Genomic DNA, 17049 nt, shown 5'->3' on the forward strand with positions numbered 1-17049 from the left:
TTGTCCAAACCATCCCTCTGTCACACTCTCTCCCTCTAACTCTATGCTGAAATATATTGCTCTTCTCTTCCAAACTCCTTAGGTTGATAGAAGATGGCAACTGCAGGAAAAGTATGTATCTCTGTCTTCACCCCTCTCTTTCTCGAATACACATCTGTATATATATTTTTATTAATATATCTACTGCAACTTTTATCACTTATTTATTTTGTATTTGGGTTCATGTACAGTACACATACAGCTGTACACATACATTTTGCTTCCTACCAAGTGATTGTTATTGAGAGATATGCATGTGTAAAGATGTAACAATAGAGAATCCTCTGCATTTGAATTAGTTGATCAAGCCTCTCTCTAACTGATATTGAACTGACATGTGATGATGCACAATCTGTGATTTAAAGTGTTTCGGTACGATTTGATTAAGGTTGAGTGTGTACTTTAGAAAATGACAGTGAGTGGTGGCAGTAACGCAATTTTTGGATTATCCAAACTAATTGGATTGCTTTCAGTTCCTTTTGCATTAATTTCCCCTTAAAAGGCATCAGAATAAGACAAAAAGAATCCATCAAACGCATTTGGTGTGTCATCATAGTGCTCTCTGACTTGTGATGAGATTACTCAGGTGGAACAAACTTAAACTTGCACCCTTTTTCACTGCTGAATTTAACGGCATTGTGAAAATTTAAGAAATGTAATCCAAGAAGTAATCATCTAGTTTTTCAAAAGTATCTGTAATTAGATTACAATATAACGTTAAAAAACAATGATTAACTTCCCAACGCTGGGCTTACTATAGCTCTCTAGTAAGTTATTTTCAAGTTCATCAGAGATTTGTCCTGCAGAATAACAACCTCTTCTTTGGGATAAATATCCTTTTGGAATTACACAATAACTGGAATGGTCTTCAAAACCTGGCAACTGCGGTCACTCACTCACTCCCTCACACTCACACACGCTCACGCACACACACTGTAAACTCCATGCCTAATGTGAAGCATAATATGTTTTTTGGGGAGAGTCACTCTGAAACTATCCAAATTGTTTTTGCACAACCATTGACTTTGGCAGAGAGTGCATCTGGGATAAAGCCAATGGACAAAAAGATAAATATTTATATAGGGTTTTAGTTGCTCAACAGTTGAATGAATCAGATTGTACTGTAAACAATGAAGTATATAAAGACTGAAATGAAGCCCTTCGCTGAATTACACAACATAACCAAAAGTATGTGAACACCTGCTTGTCGAGCATCTCATTCCAAATTCATGGGCATTAATATTAAGTTGGTCCCCCCTTTGCTGCTATAACAGCCTCCACTCTTCTGGTAAGGTTTCCACTGAATGTTGGAACATTGCTGCTAAGACTTGCTTCCATTCAACCACAAGAGCATTAGTGAGGTTGGGTACTGATGTTTGGCGATTAGGCCTGGCTCGCAGTCTGCGTTGTAATTCATCCCAAATGTGTTCGATAGGTTGAGGTCAGGGCTCTGGAAGCCATGAAGTTCTCCCACACCAATCTCAACAAACCGTTTCTGTATGGACATCGCTTTGTGCACGGGCATTGTCATTCTGAAATAGGAAAGGACATTTTCCAATCTGTTGCCACAAAGTTGGAAGCACAGAATCGTCTAGAATGTCATTGTATGCTGTAGCGTTAAGATTTCCCTTCACTGGAACAATGAGGCCTAGTCCGAACCATCAACAACAGCCCAGACCATTATTCCTCCTCTACCAAACTTTACAGTTTGCACTATGCATTCGTGCAGATAGTGTTCTCCTGGCATCTGACAACCCAGATTAGTCTGTTTCCACTGCGCTAGAGTCCAATGGTGGTGAGCTTGGCACTGTGCATGATCTTAGGCTTGTGTGAGGCTGCTTGGCCATGGAAACCCATTTCATGAAGCTCCCAATGAACAGTTCTTGTGCTGACTTTGCTTCCAGAGGCAGTTTGGACCACGGCAGTGAGTGTTGCAACCAAGGACAGACAATTTTTACGTGCTATGCGCTTCAGCACTCGGTGGTCCTGTTCTGTGAGCTTGGCCTACCACTTGTTAGATGTTTTCACTTCACAATAACAGCACTTACAGTTGACCAGGGCAGCTCTAGTAGAGAAGAAATTTGATGAACTGACTTGTTGGAACGGTGTCATCCTATGGCGGTGCCACATTGAAAGTCACTGAGCTCTTCAGTAAAGCCATTCTACTGCCAATGTTTGTCTATGGAGATTGCATGGCTGTGTGCTCGATTTTATACACCTGTCAGCAACGGGTGTGGCTGAAATAGCCAAATTCACTAATGTAGTGAAGTAAAAGTAAAAGTTGTCAAAAAGATAAATATTAATGTACAAAAAACGACTTGAGTAGTACTTTAAATCATTTTTATGTAAGTACTTTACACCACTGGACCTGTTTTGGGTCGTGTTGTGTTTTATAGGTGATTAAATGCCGCGCTGCAGTGGCATGGGAGCCAAGCAAACCCCTGGTGATGGAAGAAATTGAGGTGGCTCCTCCCCAGGCACATGAGATTCGCATCAAGGTGAGAGAGACTACAATTAATGCAAACACACACACACAAGCTCTCATTTATGCAGCGCATAGAAGGCAATGATCAAGTGTTGATCATCACCATTGATATTACCCTGGCCAAGTATGAGGGCACTGCTGAGGACACACAGCACACATGAGTACACATAACGTGCCATGGGTCCAGTACACATAAATACTCATGAATACACATAACATGCCATGGATCCAGTATACATAAATACACATAATGTGCCATGGGTCCAGTACACATAAATACACATGAATACACACAGCGTGCCACACATAAATAAACATGAGCATACAGAAACACTTCTGACACTCACATTAGCATATTTTTAGAACACTTCTCAAAATTCATACCGCTTTGTTTTTGTCCTGTTGAGTGTAGATAGTGGCCACGGGTGTGTGTCACACTGACCTGTACCACCTGTTTGAGGGGAAACACAAGGATGGCTTCCCTTGTGTCCTGGGCCACGAAGGGGCTGGGATTGTCGAGAGTGTGGGGTCGGAAGTGACCAAGTTCAATCCAGGTTGGAAATATAGCTAGTAAACCTGTATTTTCAAATTGGATACAAATAACAGCATGTACGAAAAAGCTGTGTACTCTGCCTCTCCTCCTGTTAGGTGATAAAGTCATCCCTCTGTTCATCTCCCAATGTGGCCAGTGCCGGTTCTGCAAGAGCCCAAAGACCAACCTGTGTGAGAAGGGCTGGTGAGGTCCCATTACTAGCCTAGTCTTGAGAAACTTTCACAATACCTATTTTTTAAAATGTTTAATATAACTTTTGCATGTTATTCTTGCACTGAACATGAGCCAATCCCACCAGGGCCAGTGATAGGTATGATGTGATGTCAGAGTCAGACACCCGGTTCACTTGTAAGGGGAAGAAGGTTCTGCAGTTCATGGGGACCAGCACTTTCTCAGAATACACCGTGGTCAATGAGATCGCCGTGGCCAAGATCCATCCCTCAGCCCCTCTCGACAAGGTCTGTCTCCTTGGCTGTGGAGTCGCCACCGGATATGGCGCAGCCCTTAACACAGCCAAGGTGTGTTAATTGTAACTATCAGGTTTAGTTGTTGTGATGTCTTCATATACTAAAGTGTTGATGCATAGGACACCTTTCCCCCAGGTGGAGCCAGGGTCTACATGTGCTGTGTTTGGCCTGGGAGCTGTGGGGTTGGCAGCGGTCATGGGTTGCAAAAACGCTGGGGCCAAGAGGATCATCGCCATTGATATTAACCCGACCAAATATGAGAAGGCCAAGGTCTTCGGTGCCACAGAGTTTGTCAACCCCAAGGACCACAACAAACCCATCAGTCAAGTGCTGCATGAGATGACCAATGGAGGAGTGGACTTTTCCCTGGAATGTGTGGGGAGTGTGGCCGTAATGGTGGGTTTAGATTGTGTGTTTGTATGATGTTGAGATAAGTGCGTGCGTGTGATGTCTTGATTGAGTCAAGTGGTATAGATCTATAATTCTCTATCTATTCCTGTCTCTCTTTAGAGGAGTGCTTTGGAGTCGTGTGTTAAGGGATGGGGAGTAAGTGTGCTGGTCGGATGGACTGACATGGATGACTTTGCTGCCAGACCCATTCAGCTCATAGCTGGCCGCACCTGGAAAGGATCTCTGTTTGGAGGTGTGCCACCTATCAATCAACTGTCAAACATTATACATGTATTTGAGTGTGTGTGATATATTTCTAAATATGTGTCTGTCTGTGTGTGTGTGTGTGCGTGCGCACGCCAGGTTTTAAGAGTAAGGATGGTGTGCCCAAGCTGGTGAATGAGTACCTGGAGAAGAAGGTGAAGCTGGATGAGTTTGTCACCCACAACATGACCCTGGCTCAGGTCAACGACGCCATCCAACTCATGCAGACAGGAGACTGGTAACTTTCACCTTAGTACTGTTTGTCCCTGTGAGAAGTTGAATTTAATATTCAGAAAAATAAATGCTCGTGTTCTCCTTGTTTTGCAGTATACGGTCAGTCCTGAGTGTGGCACTGCAGTAAGAGGGTCAACTCAACCCAGCCAATATCACTTACTTTTCCTGCTCAACCAATCAACGAGCAAAACTATACAATATGGCTTGATAAACCAATGATTCACTATATCACAATATGTATTAGTAGGGGTGAATGGTAGGTAGCATACTGCAGGCATGCTGCTAGTAACCATTGTAACAACAATGATAATCATGTTTTGATTTTGTTATGTTGCCTGGAAGCCAATTATGTTTCTGCTTTAGTCATTGTCAAGTGGGAGTAGGATAAAGTACAAAGAGATCTGGCTATCATGTGTCAGTTTTGAATAAAACCATTCCCTACTTCTCGGTTGTTGCTCAATCAATGCTAGGTCAATAGATTGGCGGTTATTAGTTATCCTATCTCCTACCTTAGTTTGCGCATCTAAACAAAGTCGCTGTGAGCGACGATAACTTATCAGTATGGTATCCGGGCCTTTCAATACCCTTTATCAGTGTAATGTCTGTGCTCATACATTATTATTAATATATAAACAGAGTACATTTCCACACAAACGTGTTTCAACAACACTTACATGCTTCTCCGGGTTAGTCTGTTATGATACTTATTGTCGTGATTGTGTTTGTCAATGAGTGACAGTGACCCAGTTGTTTCTTTCTGATTTTTTTAATCAGACAGTGTAGTTATTTGTAATAAAATTGTCTGGGATCAGCTTGTCCCTACATTTGATGATATTCTGTCGTTAGATCATTATAAATATATGTGATTGAAATAAGAGTAGGATTGATTCTGGCATTAAAGATATTTATAACACATTGCTGCTATCAGAACATTGACTAAAAACCACAGAGTGATAAAGATACAGGCAATTTGTGTCACTTCAATGACTGCATTAGACTCACACAGATGAAAAGTGACAGAAGCAGCCTGGATCAAACACACAAACATCAAAGTGGTGAAGTGACACACACTGCATGTGATCACAAGCATACTTGCAGAGCAGCACACACTGCACACACTGACAGGGAATGGGAACCTGATCACATAGAAAATTAAAGCGAAATGTGTTTCAGAATATAACAAATAAAAAAGTACAGGTCTGATTACAGGTAATAAAAGCACTGCTTCAATTCCAATTCGATGCATCTTTATTTTCCCAGAAGACCAACTTGTTGCAGCATTAACAGAATGAAAACAAAAAACATACATTGGTAAATCATAACTGATTTTAAAAAGTATTTTGAGAGACTGAAGTAAAAAATTTTTTTTTTAAAGTCTGAAGATAGTACTTCCAGAATATCCTTATCCATGAGTTCACATTTTCTAACATTACAGTAAAAACAAAGTATTTTACAATAATACAAGCGAACTGTCTACTGTACATGGGTGGAGAAAATGTGTTTGAAGTCATTTGGGATTGTTAGGACAGATGTATTGTATCATTCAGAAAAGATGGGGAACAAAAACAGATGAACTTCAGATGACAGTTATTTGCTCTTCCTGAAAGGGTGCACACACACACACACACACACACACACACACACACACACCCCTTTGCCTATGCATGCATACACACTTTTTAAATGTAAAAACATTACAAAAAAGGTTTCACCTAAAATGTGATGGACCCCATTTTAAAAGACTTAGATTTCACATGGAGGAATATTTAGTGATGTTTGTGAGAACTCCATCCACATAATAATTCTGACCTGGTCCTTCAAAGTCAATACCACAGTCAACAGTTTACACAGTAACAACACACAGTTACTGGTTAACCAGCAGTGATGTGGAGTCAGGGTAGGCAGGATGGGAAATGCTTACCCTGTAATAATAATGATTTACTGTCATTTCTCTTTGCTTATTTGAGCTGTTCTTGCCATAATATGGACTTAGCCCTATTTGGTACAATACCATCTTCTGTATACTGTGCCAATTCCACAAATGAACTTTTAACAAGGCACACCTGTTAATTGAAATGCATTCCAGGTGACTACCTCATGAAGCTGGTGGAGAGAACACCAAGAGTGTGCAAAGCTGTCATCACAAGGCAAAGGGTGGTTACTTTGAAGAATCTAAAATCTTTTTTGATTTATTTAACACTTTTTTTGGTTAATACATAATTCCATGTGTTATTTCATAGTTTAGATGTCTTCACTATTATTCTACAATGTAGAAAATAGTGAAAAAAAGAAAACCCTTGAATGAGTAGGTCTGTCCAAACTTTTGACTGGTACTGTAGGTCACACAGGAACATTCAATGTCGTCTTGGTAAGCAACTCGTGTATATTTGGCCTTGGGTTTTAGGTAATTGTCCTGCTGAAAGGTGAAAGTGTGTTGGAAAGTGGACTGAACCAAGTTTTCCTCTAGGATTTGGCCTGTGCTTAGCTCTATTCTGTTTGTTTTTATCCTAAAAACTCTGTAGCCCTTGCCAATCATAAGCATACCCATAACATGATGCAGCCACCACCATGCTTGAAAACAGAGTGGTTCTCAGTGATGTTATGTTTGGGGCAAATTCAACACGTATTGTATTCAGGACAAAAATTTCACCTCAAACTCAAAGCAACACCACATAGTCAACAAAGCGTCTCAACACTTTTCATAATACCCAGATTAACGATATTGGACGCAACGGATTCACCTATTTTCGACGGGCCCACACGTGAATGCTTAGCTGAATGGAAAGGACTCCTTTTTCAAGGTTTCCACCAGTTCATCACACAGGACTTGTCCTTGTTGGATTAGATTGCAAAGGCATCGTGACTGTATTCATGGGTTTGAGAGACATTGTAGCCTCTCAGCAAAATGCAGCAATATCGCAGGTATTGTCTTTTATCGATGGCAGTTATATTGTTTAGGACCTTGAGCGTGGCTGAGGTGCACCCATGACCAGCTCGGAATCCAGATTGCATAGCGGATAAGGTACGGTGGGATTCGAAATGGTCGGTGATCTGTTTGTTAACTTGGCGTTCGAAGGCCTTTGAAAAGGCAGGGTAGGATAGATATAGATCTGTAACAGTTTAGGTCTAGAGTGTCTCTCCCTTTGAAGAGAAATTACCACGGCAGCTTTCCAATCTTATGGGATCTCAGACGATACGAAAGCGAAGTTGAACAGCCTAGTAATAGGGGTTGCAACAATTGCGGCAGATAATTTTAGAAAGAGGGTCCAGACTGTCTAGCCTAGCTGATTAGTATAGGTCCAGATTTTGCAACTCTTTCAGAACATCAACTGTCTGGATTTGGGTGAAGGAGAAATGGGGGAGGCTTGGGCAACTTGCTGTGGGGGGTGCAGAGCTGTTGACCGGGGTAGGGGTAGCCAGGTGGAAAGCATGGCCAGCCACAGAAAAATGCTTATTGAAATTCTCGGTTATCGTAGATTATCGGTTGCGACAGTGTTTCCTAGCCTCAGTGCAGTAGGCAGCTGGGAGGAGGTGCTCTTATTCTCAATGGACTTTACAGTGGCCCAGAACTTTTTGGAGTTTGTGTTACAGGATGCGAATTTCTGTTTGAAAAAGCTAGCCTTTGCTTTCCTTACTGCCTGTGTATATTGGTTCCTAACTTCCCTGAAAAGTTGTATATCGCTGGGGCTATTCGATGCTAATGTAGTACGCCACAGGATGTTTTTGCGCTGGTCAAGGAGAGAAGTTTGGAGTGAACCAAGGGATATATCTGTTCTTTGTTCTACATTTTTTGAACAGGGCGTACTTATTTAAGATGGTGAGGAATGCACTTTTAAAGAATATCCAGGCATCCTCTACTGATGGAATGAGGCAAAAATCCTTCCACGATACCCGGGCAAGGTCGATTGGAAAGTCCTGCTCGCTGAAGTGTTTAAGGGAGCGTTTGACAGTGATGAGGGGTGGTCGTTTGACCCATTACGGACGCAGGCAGAGGCAGTGATCGCTGAGATCCTGGTTGAAGACAGCAGAGGTGTATTTAGAGGGCAGGTTGGTCAGGATGATATCTATGAGGGTGCCCGTGTTTACAGATTTAGGGTTGTACCTGGTAGGTTCCTTGATAATTTGTGTGAGATTGAGGACATCTAGCTTAGACTTCTTACATATCATACGGTCAAGCTACTCTCACAACAGCTCAATAGGGTTGAGATCCGGTGACTGTGCTGGCCACTCCATTATGGAAAGAATACCAGCTGACTACTTCTTCCCTCCCTAAATAGTTCTTGCATCGTTTGGAGCTGTGCTTTGGGTCAATGTCCTGTTGTAGGAGGAAATTGGCTCCAATTGAGCGCTGTCCACAGGGTATGGCATGGCGGTGCAAAATGGAGTGAGTCTTCCTTCAAGATCCCTTTTACCCTGTACAAATCTCCCACTTTACCACCACCAAAGCACAACCCAGACCATCACATTGCCTCAAACATGCTTGACAGATGGCGTCAAGCACTCCTCCAGCATCTTTAAATTTTTTCGGCATCTCACGATCATCACACTTCTTTGTGATCCGAACACCTCAAACTTATATTAGTCTGTCCATAACACTTTTTTCCAATCTTCCTCTGTCCAGTGTCTGTGTTCATTTGCCCATCTTAATCTTTTATTTTTATTGGCCAGTCTGAGATATGGCTCTTTCTTTGCAACTCTGCCTAGAAGGCCAGCATCCCGGAGTTGCCTCTTCACTGTTGATGTTGAGACTGGTGTTTTGCGGGTACTATTTAATGGATCTGCCAGTTGAGGACTTGTGAGGCATCAGTTTTTCAAACTTGACACTAATGTACTTCTCTTGCTCAATGGTGCAATGGGGCCTCCCACTCTTTCTATTCTGGTTAGGGCTGTTCTGTCAAATCAAATCAAATTTTATTTGTCACATACACATGGTTAGCAGATGTTAATGCGAGTGTAGCGAAATGCTTGTGCTTCTAGTTCCGACAATGCAGTAATAACGAACAAGTAATCTAACTAACAATTCCAAAAAACTACTGTCTTATACACAGTGTAAGGGGATAAAGAATATGTACATAAGGATATATGAATGAGTGATGGTACAGAGCAGCATAGGCAAGATACAGTAGATGGTATCGAGTACAGTATATACATATGAGATGAGTATGTAAATGATGTCCTTGATGATCTTTATGGCCTTCCTGTAACATCGGGTGGTGTAGGTGTCCTGGAGGGCAGGTAGTTTGCCCCCGGTGATGCGTTGTGCAGACCTCACTACCCTCTGGAGAGCCTTAGGGTTGAGGGCGGAGCAGTTGCCGTACCAGGCGGTGATACAGCCCGCCAGGATGCTCTCGATTGTGCATCTGTAGAAGTTTGTGAGTGCTTTTGGTGACAAGCCAAATTTCTTCAGCCTCCTGAGGTTGAAGAGGCGCTGCTGCGCCTTCTTCACGATGCTGTCTGTGTGAGTGGACCAATTCAGTTTGTCTGTGATGTGTATGCCGAGGAACTTAAAACTTGCTACCCTCTCCACTACTGTTCCATCGATGTGGATAGGGGGGTGTTCCCTCTGCTGTTTCCTTAAGTCAACAATCGTCTCCTTAGTTTTGTTGACGTTGAGTGTGAGGTTATTTTCCTGACACCACACTCCGAGAGCCCTCACCTCCTCCCTGTAGGCCGTCTCGTCGTTGTTGGTAATCAAGCCTACCACTGTTGTGTCGTCCGCAAACTTGATGATTGAGTTGGAGGCGTGCGTGGCCACGCAGTCATGGGTGAACAGCGAGTACAGGAGAGGGCTCAGAACGCACCCTTGTGGGGCACCAGTGTTGAGGATCAGCGGGGAGGAGATATTGTTGCCTACCCTCACCACCTGGGGGCGGCCCGTCAGGAAGTCCAGTACCCAGTTGCACAGGGCGGGGTCGAGACCCAGGGTCTCGAGCTTGATGACGAGCTTGGAGGGTACTATGGTGTTGAATGCCGAGCTGTAGTCGATGAACAGCATTCTCACATAGGTATTCCTCTTGTCCAGATGGGTTAGGGCAGTGTGCAGTGTGGTTGAGATTGCATCGTCTGTGGACCTATTTGGGCAGTAAGCAAATTGGAGTGGGTCTAGGGTGTCAGGTAGGGTGGAGGTGATATGGTCCTTGACTAGTCTCTCAAAGCACTTCATGATGACGGAAGTGAGTGCTACGGGGCGGTAGTCGTTTATCTCAGTTACCTTAGCTTTCTTGGGAACAGGAACAATGGTGGCCCTCTTGAAGCATGTGGGAACAGCAGACTGGTATAGGGATTGATTGAATATGTCCGTAAACACACCGGCCAGCTGGTCTGCGCATGCTCTGAGGGCGCGGCTGGGGATGCCGTCTGGGCCTGCAGCCTTGCGAGGGTTAACACCTTTAAATTCTGACAATTTGCTGCACAAATTGTCAGAAACCGTCTCGTGTACAGTAGACATGGGTCACAATAGCACTTAACATTAGGCACCACTTTATTTTGATTACTTTAGATAGGATTGATTTAGCACCTTATATTGCTATATGAGATTACTGTAAAGATGGGTGTTGGGAAGGGAGAGAGTGAGTGGGCAACCAAGAATCGTAGGCAAGAGTCCATTTACCCTTCAATTATTAACATCATTGACACTTAGGTGGTTTCATACTTGCCTTTGAGGGAAAACACTGCAGTTACTGTAATTACCTTAGTAGACAACAGTAAAGTTGAATCATCTCCTTAATTGGCTGAATTAAAATATATTTACTTAGCCTGTGTGTTGCAGATTGTTGCCACGGCAGCAATTGGGACTCTTCCAAAGCCATGTTTCTCCTTAACCCAGGGTGACACAGAGCATGGGGGCAGATGCCAGATGGAACCTCCCGATTATCCTGTAAGGGGAAGTGTCTGGCCCATGGCTGGAGCACTTTGAGTGCACAAGGTGGACAAGGCGGCATCTCTGGACAGGGTCTGGCTGCTGTGCTGTGGGATTTCCACAGGCTACGGGGCAGCAATTAACTCACTCCAGGGGGACAAAAACACTTTCTAAAAGCTTTAACAAGAACAAGGAAAACAGCATGACATTTTGTAAATGCAGAATATTTCCTCACTAACACATCTGATTCCAAGTAACAACCAAATGATTGCAGCATTACCACAAATGGAAAAGGCAAGTGGAAGAAGGTAGGGAACTTTGAGGGCAAAAATGTTGACAGCTATGCCATACAGGTTGCAAAATAGCTGGGAAAATATTTTTGAAGTACCGATTCCATGGAACATGGTATATGACCTCATACAAGAAACACTTCAAATAGTTCAATTTAAATTACACAAAATTATTGCCACCAATATAATGCTATATATATGGAGCATAAAACAATCTCAGCTCTGCAGATTTTGCCACGGAGAGACAATCACTAGATAATTTATTCTGGTATCGCCCTTATTTTATTCTGGTATGTAAGCTCGTTTCTTGTCACAGGTTCAGGAATGGCTAAAAAAGCAAAACATTCATTTAAAATGAACTATACAAATAGCAGTGTTGGGCGATTTGGAAAGCCATAGTCAATCAACAATATAATAAAACTGGTAGCAAAGGTTTTCATCTTTATGTCACAATATGTGGATACTATGCAATTAGAAAGGTTCAAAATACATGTAAAACAGCACAGTTAGAAAAATATATGGCACATGGACACCAAATGAGCGGGGTCTACGATGGTAGGGGCTGAGAGCAGCTGAAGGGTAAGATTAAGGAGCTCATGATCGTTAATATGTCAAGGGAAAGCTGTATATAAAAGTGCCATGTTTGTCAAATGTATCTATGTAACAAAAAAACTAGAAAAAAAAATTATTTATTTTTGTCCTCTGAAGAGGTGGTAGTTGGATTGATTTTTTTGTTTTTAATACACCCGATTCAACTGATTGAGTATAGCAGGACAACTCTCACCTACTGGCTTTGGTGTTTCATTTCCATTCCCCTACAGGTGGGGGCGGGCTCCACCTGTGCAGTTTGGCCTTGGGGCTTTGGGCCTGGTTGCCATCGTGGGATGCAAAGCTGCAGGGGCGACCAGGACCAATGGGATCGACCTCAACCCAGACAAGTTTTAGGTGCCCAAGAAGTTTGGAGTCACTGAGCTGGTGAACCCCAGCAATCCCATCCAGGAGGTTTTGGTTGAGATGACTAAAGGACTGGATTAGTCTAGAGTGTGTGGGCAATGAGGTGAATGTCACCTTTACTGACCACTCCCTTGAGTGTTTGGGGAGTAAATGACTATTTTGTTGACAATATTGAGGAAGAAGAGCACACAGTGCTTTTCTCAATTTTATCTTATTGAATAATACATAAAAAGTGGTTCAAATCTTAATTGCAGCAAATGTTCTGTTACACCCAATGGTTAGAGTGGCACCATAGTAAGGTGACGGTTACCTAAGTGACATACTGTGTTCCAGAGGGTGGCAGCAGCCGGGCAAGAGATTTTCAATTGCCCATTCCAGCTGGTGACAGGACACACCTTGACTGGAACTGCTTGGATGAGACTGGGATGGGTCTAATGATGTCACAGTTAGAGCCAATAGCTCTGTGTAGTTGGCACCCCACAATATCCAATCATCAGTTTTCCAGCATTTTCTGGGATGTGGTCTTTGATTAGATTGAGGTCACACTTCACATCTGCTTTCCACAGGGTATAAAAGTGTGGAGAGTTTTCCTAAACTGGTCAGTGAGTACATGAACAAGAAGCTGGATGAGTTTGTGACCCATACACTGCCCTTTGAGAGTATCAGAGGGCTTTGGTTTAATGCATGCTGGGAAATGGTAAGGCATTGCAGAAGAATCACATTAAAGCCAGCTTTCTATTTACAAGGTTATAAATTAATACCATACTTTCCCCTTTCTTACTTTGCAGTATTTGTGTTATGAAATTCTAGAAAATTTATCAATTTGAATTTAATACAATAAATCAAAGAATTGTCTTACTGGTCAATTTCATTTGAACCTCTTCGCCAGGCTAATTGCGTATAGCATTGGGAGTAAGAATCTAGTCTAATTTATCATTTTCTAATGTGCACATTATGGGAAGAAAAACAAATGCAGAACTACCAGCTAATGTAAAACAATACTTCAAATGATTACTATTTTAATACAGTATTCTTGAATCGGGTATTAACTCACAGGTCGGTGGTAAACCCAAACTTCTGCTGCAATAGAGCCTTTGGCATTTATACAGTCCTCACACTCAAACAAAAAAAAACACACACAACAGCTGCTTATCACTCCATCATAGAAGAAATAAAAAGGTGGCAGAAAAACTGTGGAAAGACTGGAAATGGAGACTCAAGGCTGTTGCTCGCACCAGTAAATCGACAGCATATCAAGGTAAATAGTGATTGACTGGACTGAGGAATAACAGATATATGCTGCCTGGACATTAGCCAGCATGCTCTTTCTTAATTCACAAAAATTAAGGCCCAACGCACTACACCAGGACAAGTCCAATCCAGACCCCAGGGTTCGTAGCACTGCTGACTTCAATCCCGATTCAAACCAGACCGGGGGATGCCAGGTGAGGGACTCCAATTATTACTAAACTAGTTCACTCCTCAGGGCTCAGATTTGAATAGACCTGGACGACACACCTTAACAGAACACTACAGGTGAGCTGAACAGCCGGTCAATAGGAGCATGGCTGCCTTGCAATCAATTAAGCAATACAGTAAGGTAGCACATGTCTAAAAGTCATGGGGTCAAACTAAAGCCTGATCCCTTCCATGCCTCTTCAGTTATACACATCAACAGAATCCAAGCTAACAATCAAGGTAAGAATTCAACCTGCAACTGCGCAAAGCCACATTTCATGAATACACTTCCCTTCTCTTATTTGTCCTTTTTATCTCCTGATGAGACATTTTTTCTTAAAACAGCCTAGATTAAAAAAATCCACACAGCTGATATCAAATGTATTCAAGTACTTTCCGTTAATTTTGGAGAAGGACAGTAAATTCGTTGAACAGTGAGAGCTGGGCCACGGCGGGCGGGCCTCCAGGGGGTGTGGTGCCTCAGGTTAGAGGTGTGTGTGATACAACGGGGGTGCAAAAGAGAACGCATCCCGTGAGACAGTCCATGTGATGCTGTGTCGCCCCCCCCCGTTTAGATTTGGTTCAGGAAGTGGGGACGTCCGTTGTCATCCAGCCGGCGCGTCAGAATGTCACAGCCCGTCTCAGTCACCAGGAGGGTGTGCTCAAACTGGGCCGAACGCTTTCCGTCCCGGGTCACTGCTGTCCAACCATCAGGCCATGTCTCGTCCTGCCAACCACCTACACAGAACACACACACACACAGTATTAGACATAGGTATATAATTACCAACCATTACACACAAAATTACACCCGTCTCAGAGGGCCCTTACCTTCACAGATCATGGGCTCGATGGTGAATACATGGCCGGGCTTAATCACTCCGACTGCTTTGTTTTCTGCAAAGGAAAGAGTAAACCCACTGCTTTATACATCTTCCCCAAATCACAGTTGGGATTAATAAAGTAGGCTACTATGATATCTGAGAATAGGATGTCAATTTCACAAGCTTATTGGTGTAAGGAGAGGAAGTAGGGCCGGAACAATACCAGTATCTATTTTTTCCATGGCAAAAATGAAGGAAAAAAAAGCAGACATCTCTTTGGTCCTTTAAAAACCTGCTGTATGTAAAATAGTGTGCTGTAGCTTGGAAAATAAATATGACTAAATAAATGACAACAATTGTTTGTTTCCAACATTAGGGCTGTTTTACTAAACAAGTTACATCGGCTTTGTGTTGTTTCCTTGCCACGATACAAATGAGTATCGTAATACAGGTATCATCCCGGCCCTAATAAGTATTGTTACGTACTGGCATAGTGCGGCACGTTAGGAGCAGTGTGGAACAGTTTGTGGATGCCGTGGCCACAGTAGCTCCGCACCACAGAGAAGCCGTTAGCCTGGGCATGTTTCTGGATGATGTTACCAAGTTCCCTGTAGCGGATACCTGGCTTCACTAGAAAAGGGAGGGAAAAAAACAAAGTGGCAATCAGCAGTTGAAACAAAGCATTCTCCCCACCAGTTTTGGTAAAAAGCTGAGGGATGGGGCTGAAGAAAAGTTACCTCTCAAATTCAAAGACAGAACTGTGGATGCAAGGACTGACCATCCATGATATCAAAATCATAGTTTTAACCATGTTGAGGCGTTTGTTTACAAACATTGGAGTAAAACATATTTAAATTTTGGGTTAAGGATGGGGTATGGCAGTTGAACTAAGCTCATGAGGCATTTATAAGTTATTTTCTTCAAGAATCAAATGGTTACATATTAGAGTACGACCGATTATGATTTTTCAACGCCGACGCCGATTATTGGAGGACCAAAAAAGCCGATACCGATTCATCGGGCGATTTTTTAATTTGTAATAATGACAATTACAACAATACTGAATTAACACTTATTTTAACTTAATATAATACATAAATAAAATCAATTTAGACTCAAGTAAATAATGAAACATGGTTGGTGGTTCCTTTTAACATGAGTCTTCAATATTCCCAGGTAAGAAGTTTTAGGTTGTAGTTATTATAGGAATTCTAGGACTATTTCCCTCTATACCATTTGTATTTCATTAACCTTTGACTATTGGATGTTCTTATAGGCACTTTAGTATTGCCAGTGTAACAGTATAGTTTGTCCCTCTCTTCGCTCTTCCCTGGGCTCGAACCAGCAACACAACGACAACAGCCACCATCGAAGCAGCGTTACCCATGCAGAGCAAGGGGAACAACTACTAGAAGGCTCAGAGTGAGTGATGTTTGAAACGCTATTAGTGCGCGCTAACTAGCTAGCCATTTCACTTCGGTTACACCAGCCTCATCTCAGGAGTTGATAGGCTTGAAGTCATAAACAGCGCAATGCTTGAAGCACAATGAAGAGCTGCTGGCAAAAAGCAAAGAAAGTGCTGTTTGAATTCATGTTTACGCGCCTGCTTCTGCCTACCACCACTCAGTCAGATACTTAGATACTTGTATGCTTAGTCAGATTATATGCAACGCAGGACACGCTAGATTATATCAAGCAATATCAACCATGTGTAGTTAACTAGTGATTATGATTGATTATTTTTTTAATAAGATATGTTTAATGCTAGCTAGCAACTTACCTTGGCTTACTGCATTCGCGTAACAGGCGAGTACAACGAGAGAGAGGCAGGTCGTTATTGCGTTGGACTAGTTAACTGTTAAGGTCCCCAAGCCGACAAGGTGAAAATATGTTGTTCTGCACCTGAACAAGGCAGTTAACCCACCGTTCCTAGGCCGTCATTGAAAATAAGGATGTGTCCTTAACCGACTCGCCTAGTTAAATAAAAAAGCTATAAAAAAAATAATCAAATCGGCGCCCAAAAAAACCAATTTCCGAATGTTGCGAAAATTTGAAATCGGCCCTAATTAAATTCAGCCATTCCGATTAATCGGTCGACCTCTAGTACATATCATTCATTTGAGTCCCAAAATGGATGTAGCAACAGCTGACTTCCCCTTTAACTTTGAGATAGTGACCTAATTGTTAAAGAAATCATCATCATCATCATCTGGCAACAGGTAAGAGATCCTA

At 42.5% G+C, this 17049-nt stretch overlaps 2 protein-coding genes across 4 annotated transcripts in view; one reads left to right on the forward strand and one right to left on the reverse strand.

Annotated features, from left to right (window-relative positions):
- On the forward strand, positions 1-4876 carry LOC112261663 (alcohol dehydrogenase 1). The gene is made up of 9 exons (XM_024437160.2): positions 1-111; positions 2436-2537; positions 2937-3078; positions 3173-3260; positions 3376-3595; positions 3680-3940; positions 4055-4187; positions 4298-4436; positions 4526-4876. The coding sequence occupies exons 1-9, from the start codon at positions 94-96 to the stop codon at positions 4557-4559; spliced, it is 1137 nt and encodes a 378-aa protein (XP_024292928.1). The 5' UTR covers positions 1-93; the 3' UTR covers positions 4560-4876.
- A 7126-nt stretch (positions 4877-12002) lies between these two features.
- Positions 12003-17049, reverse strand: part of LOC112261662 (methionine aminopeptidase 1) — a 28649-nt gene continuing 23602 nt past the window's right edge. For all 3 annotated transcript variants that reach the window (XM_024437157.1, XM_024437158.2, XM_024437159.1), the window contains 3 exons: positions 15304-15447; positions 14825-14890; positions 12003-14731 (listed from right to left, as the gene is read on the reverse strand). In XM_024437157.1, the coding sequence (XP_024292925.1) occupies positions 14565-14731; positions 14825-14890; positions 15304-15447 (377 nt within the window). In that variant the 3' untranslated portion in view covers positions 12003-14564. The remainder of the gene's footprint in view (positions 14732-14824; positions 14891-15303; positions 15448-17049) is intronic.

Source organism: Oncorhynchus tshawytscha, linkage group LG11 (assembly GCF_018296145.1).
Source record: "Oncorhynchus tshawytscha isolate Ot180627B linkage group LG11, Otsh_v2.0, whole genome shotgun sequence".
NCBI classification, from domain to species: Eukaryota; Metazoa; Chordata; class Actinopteri; order Salmoniformes; family Salmonidae; genus Oncorhynchus; species Oncorhynchus tshawytscha.

Bases quoted from the DNA above. Each gene is read 5' to 3' on its own strand.
- LOC112261663 (XM_024437160.2), top strand. The intron at 4,188-4,297 runs GTGTGCCACCTA...TGCGCACGCCAG, and splicing joins GAAAGGATCTCTGTTTGGAG to GTTTTAAGAGTAAGGATGGT. The intron at 4,437-4,525 runs GTAACTTTCACC...CTTGTTTTGCAG, and splicing joins CTCATGCAGACAGGAGACTG to TATACGGTCAGTCCTGAGTG.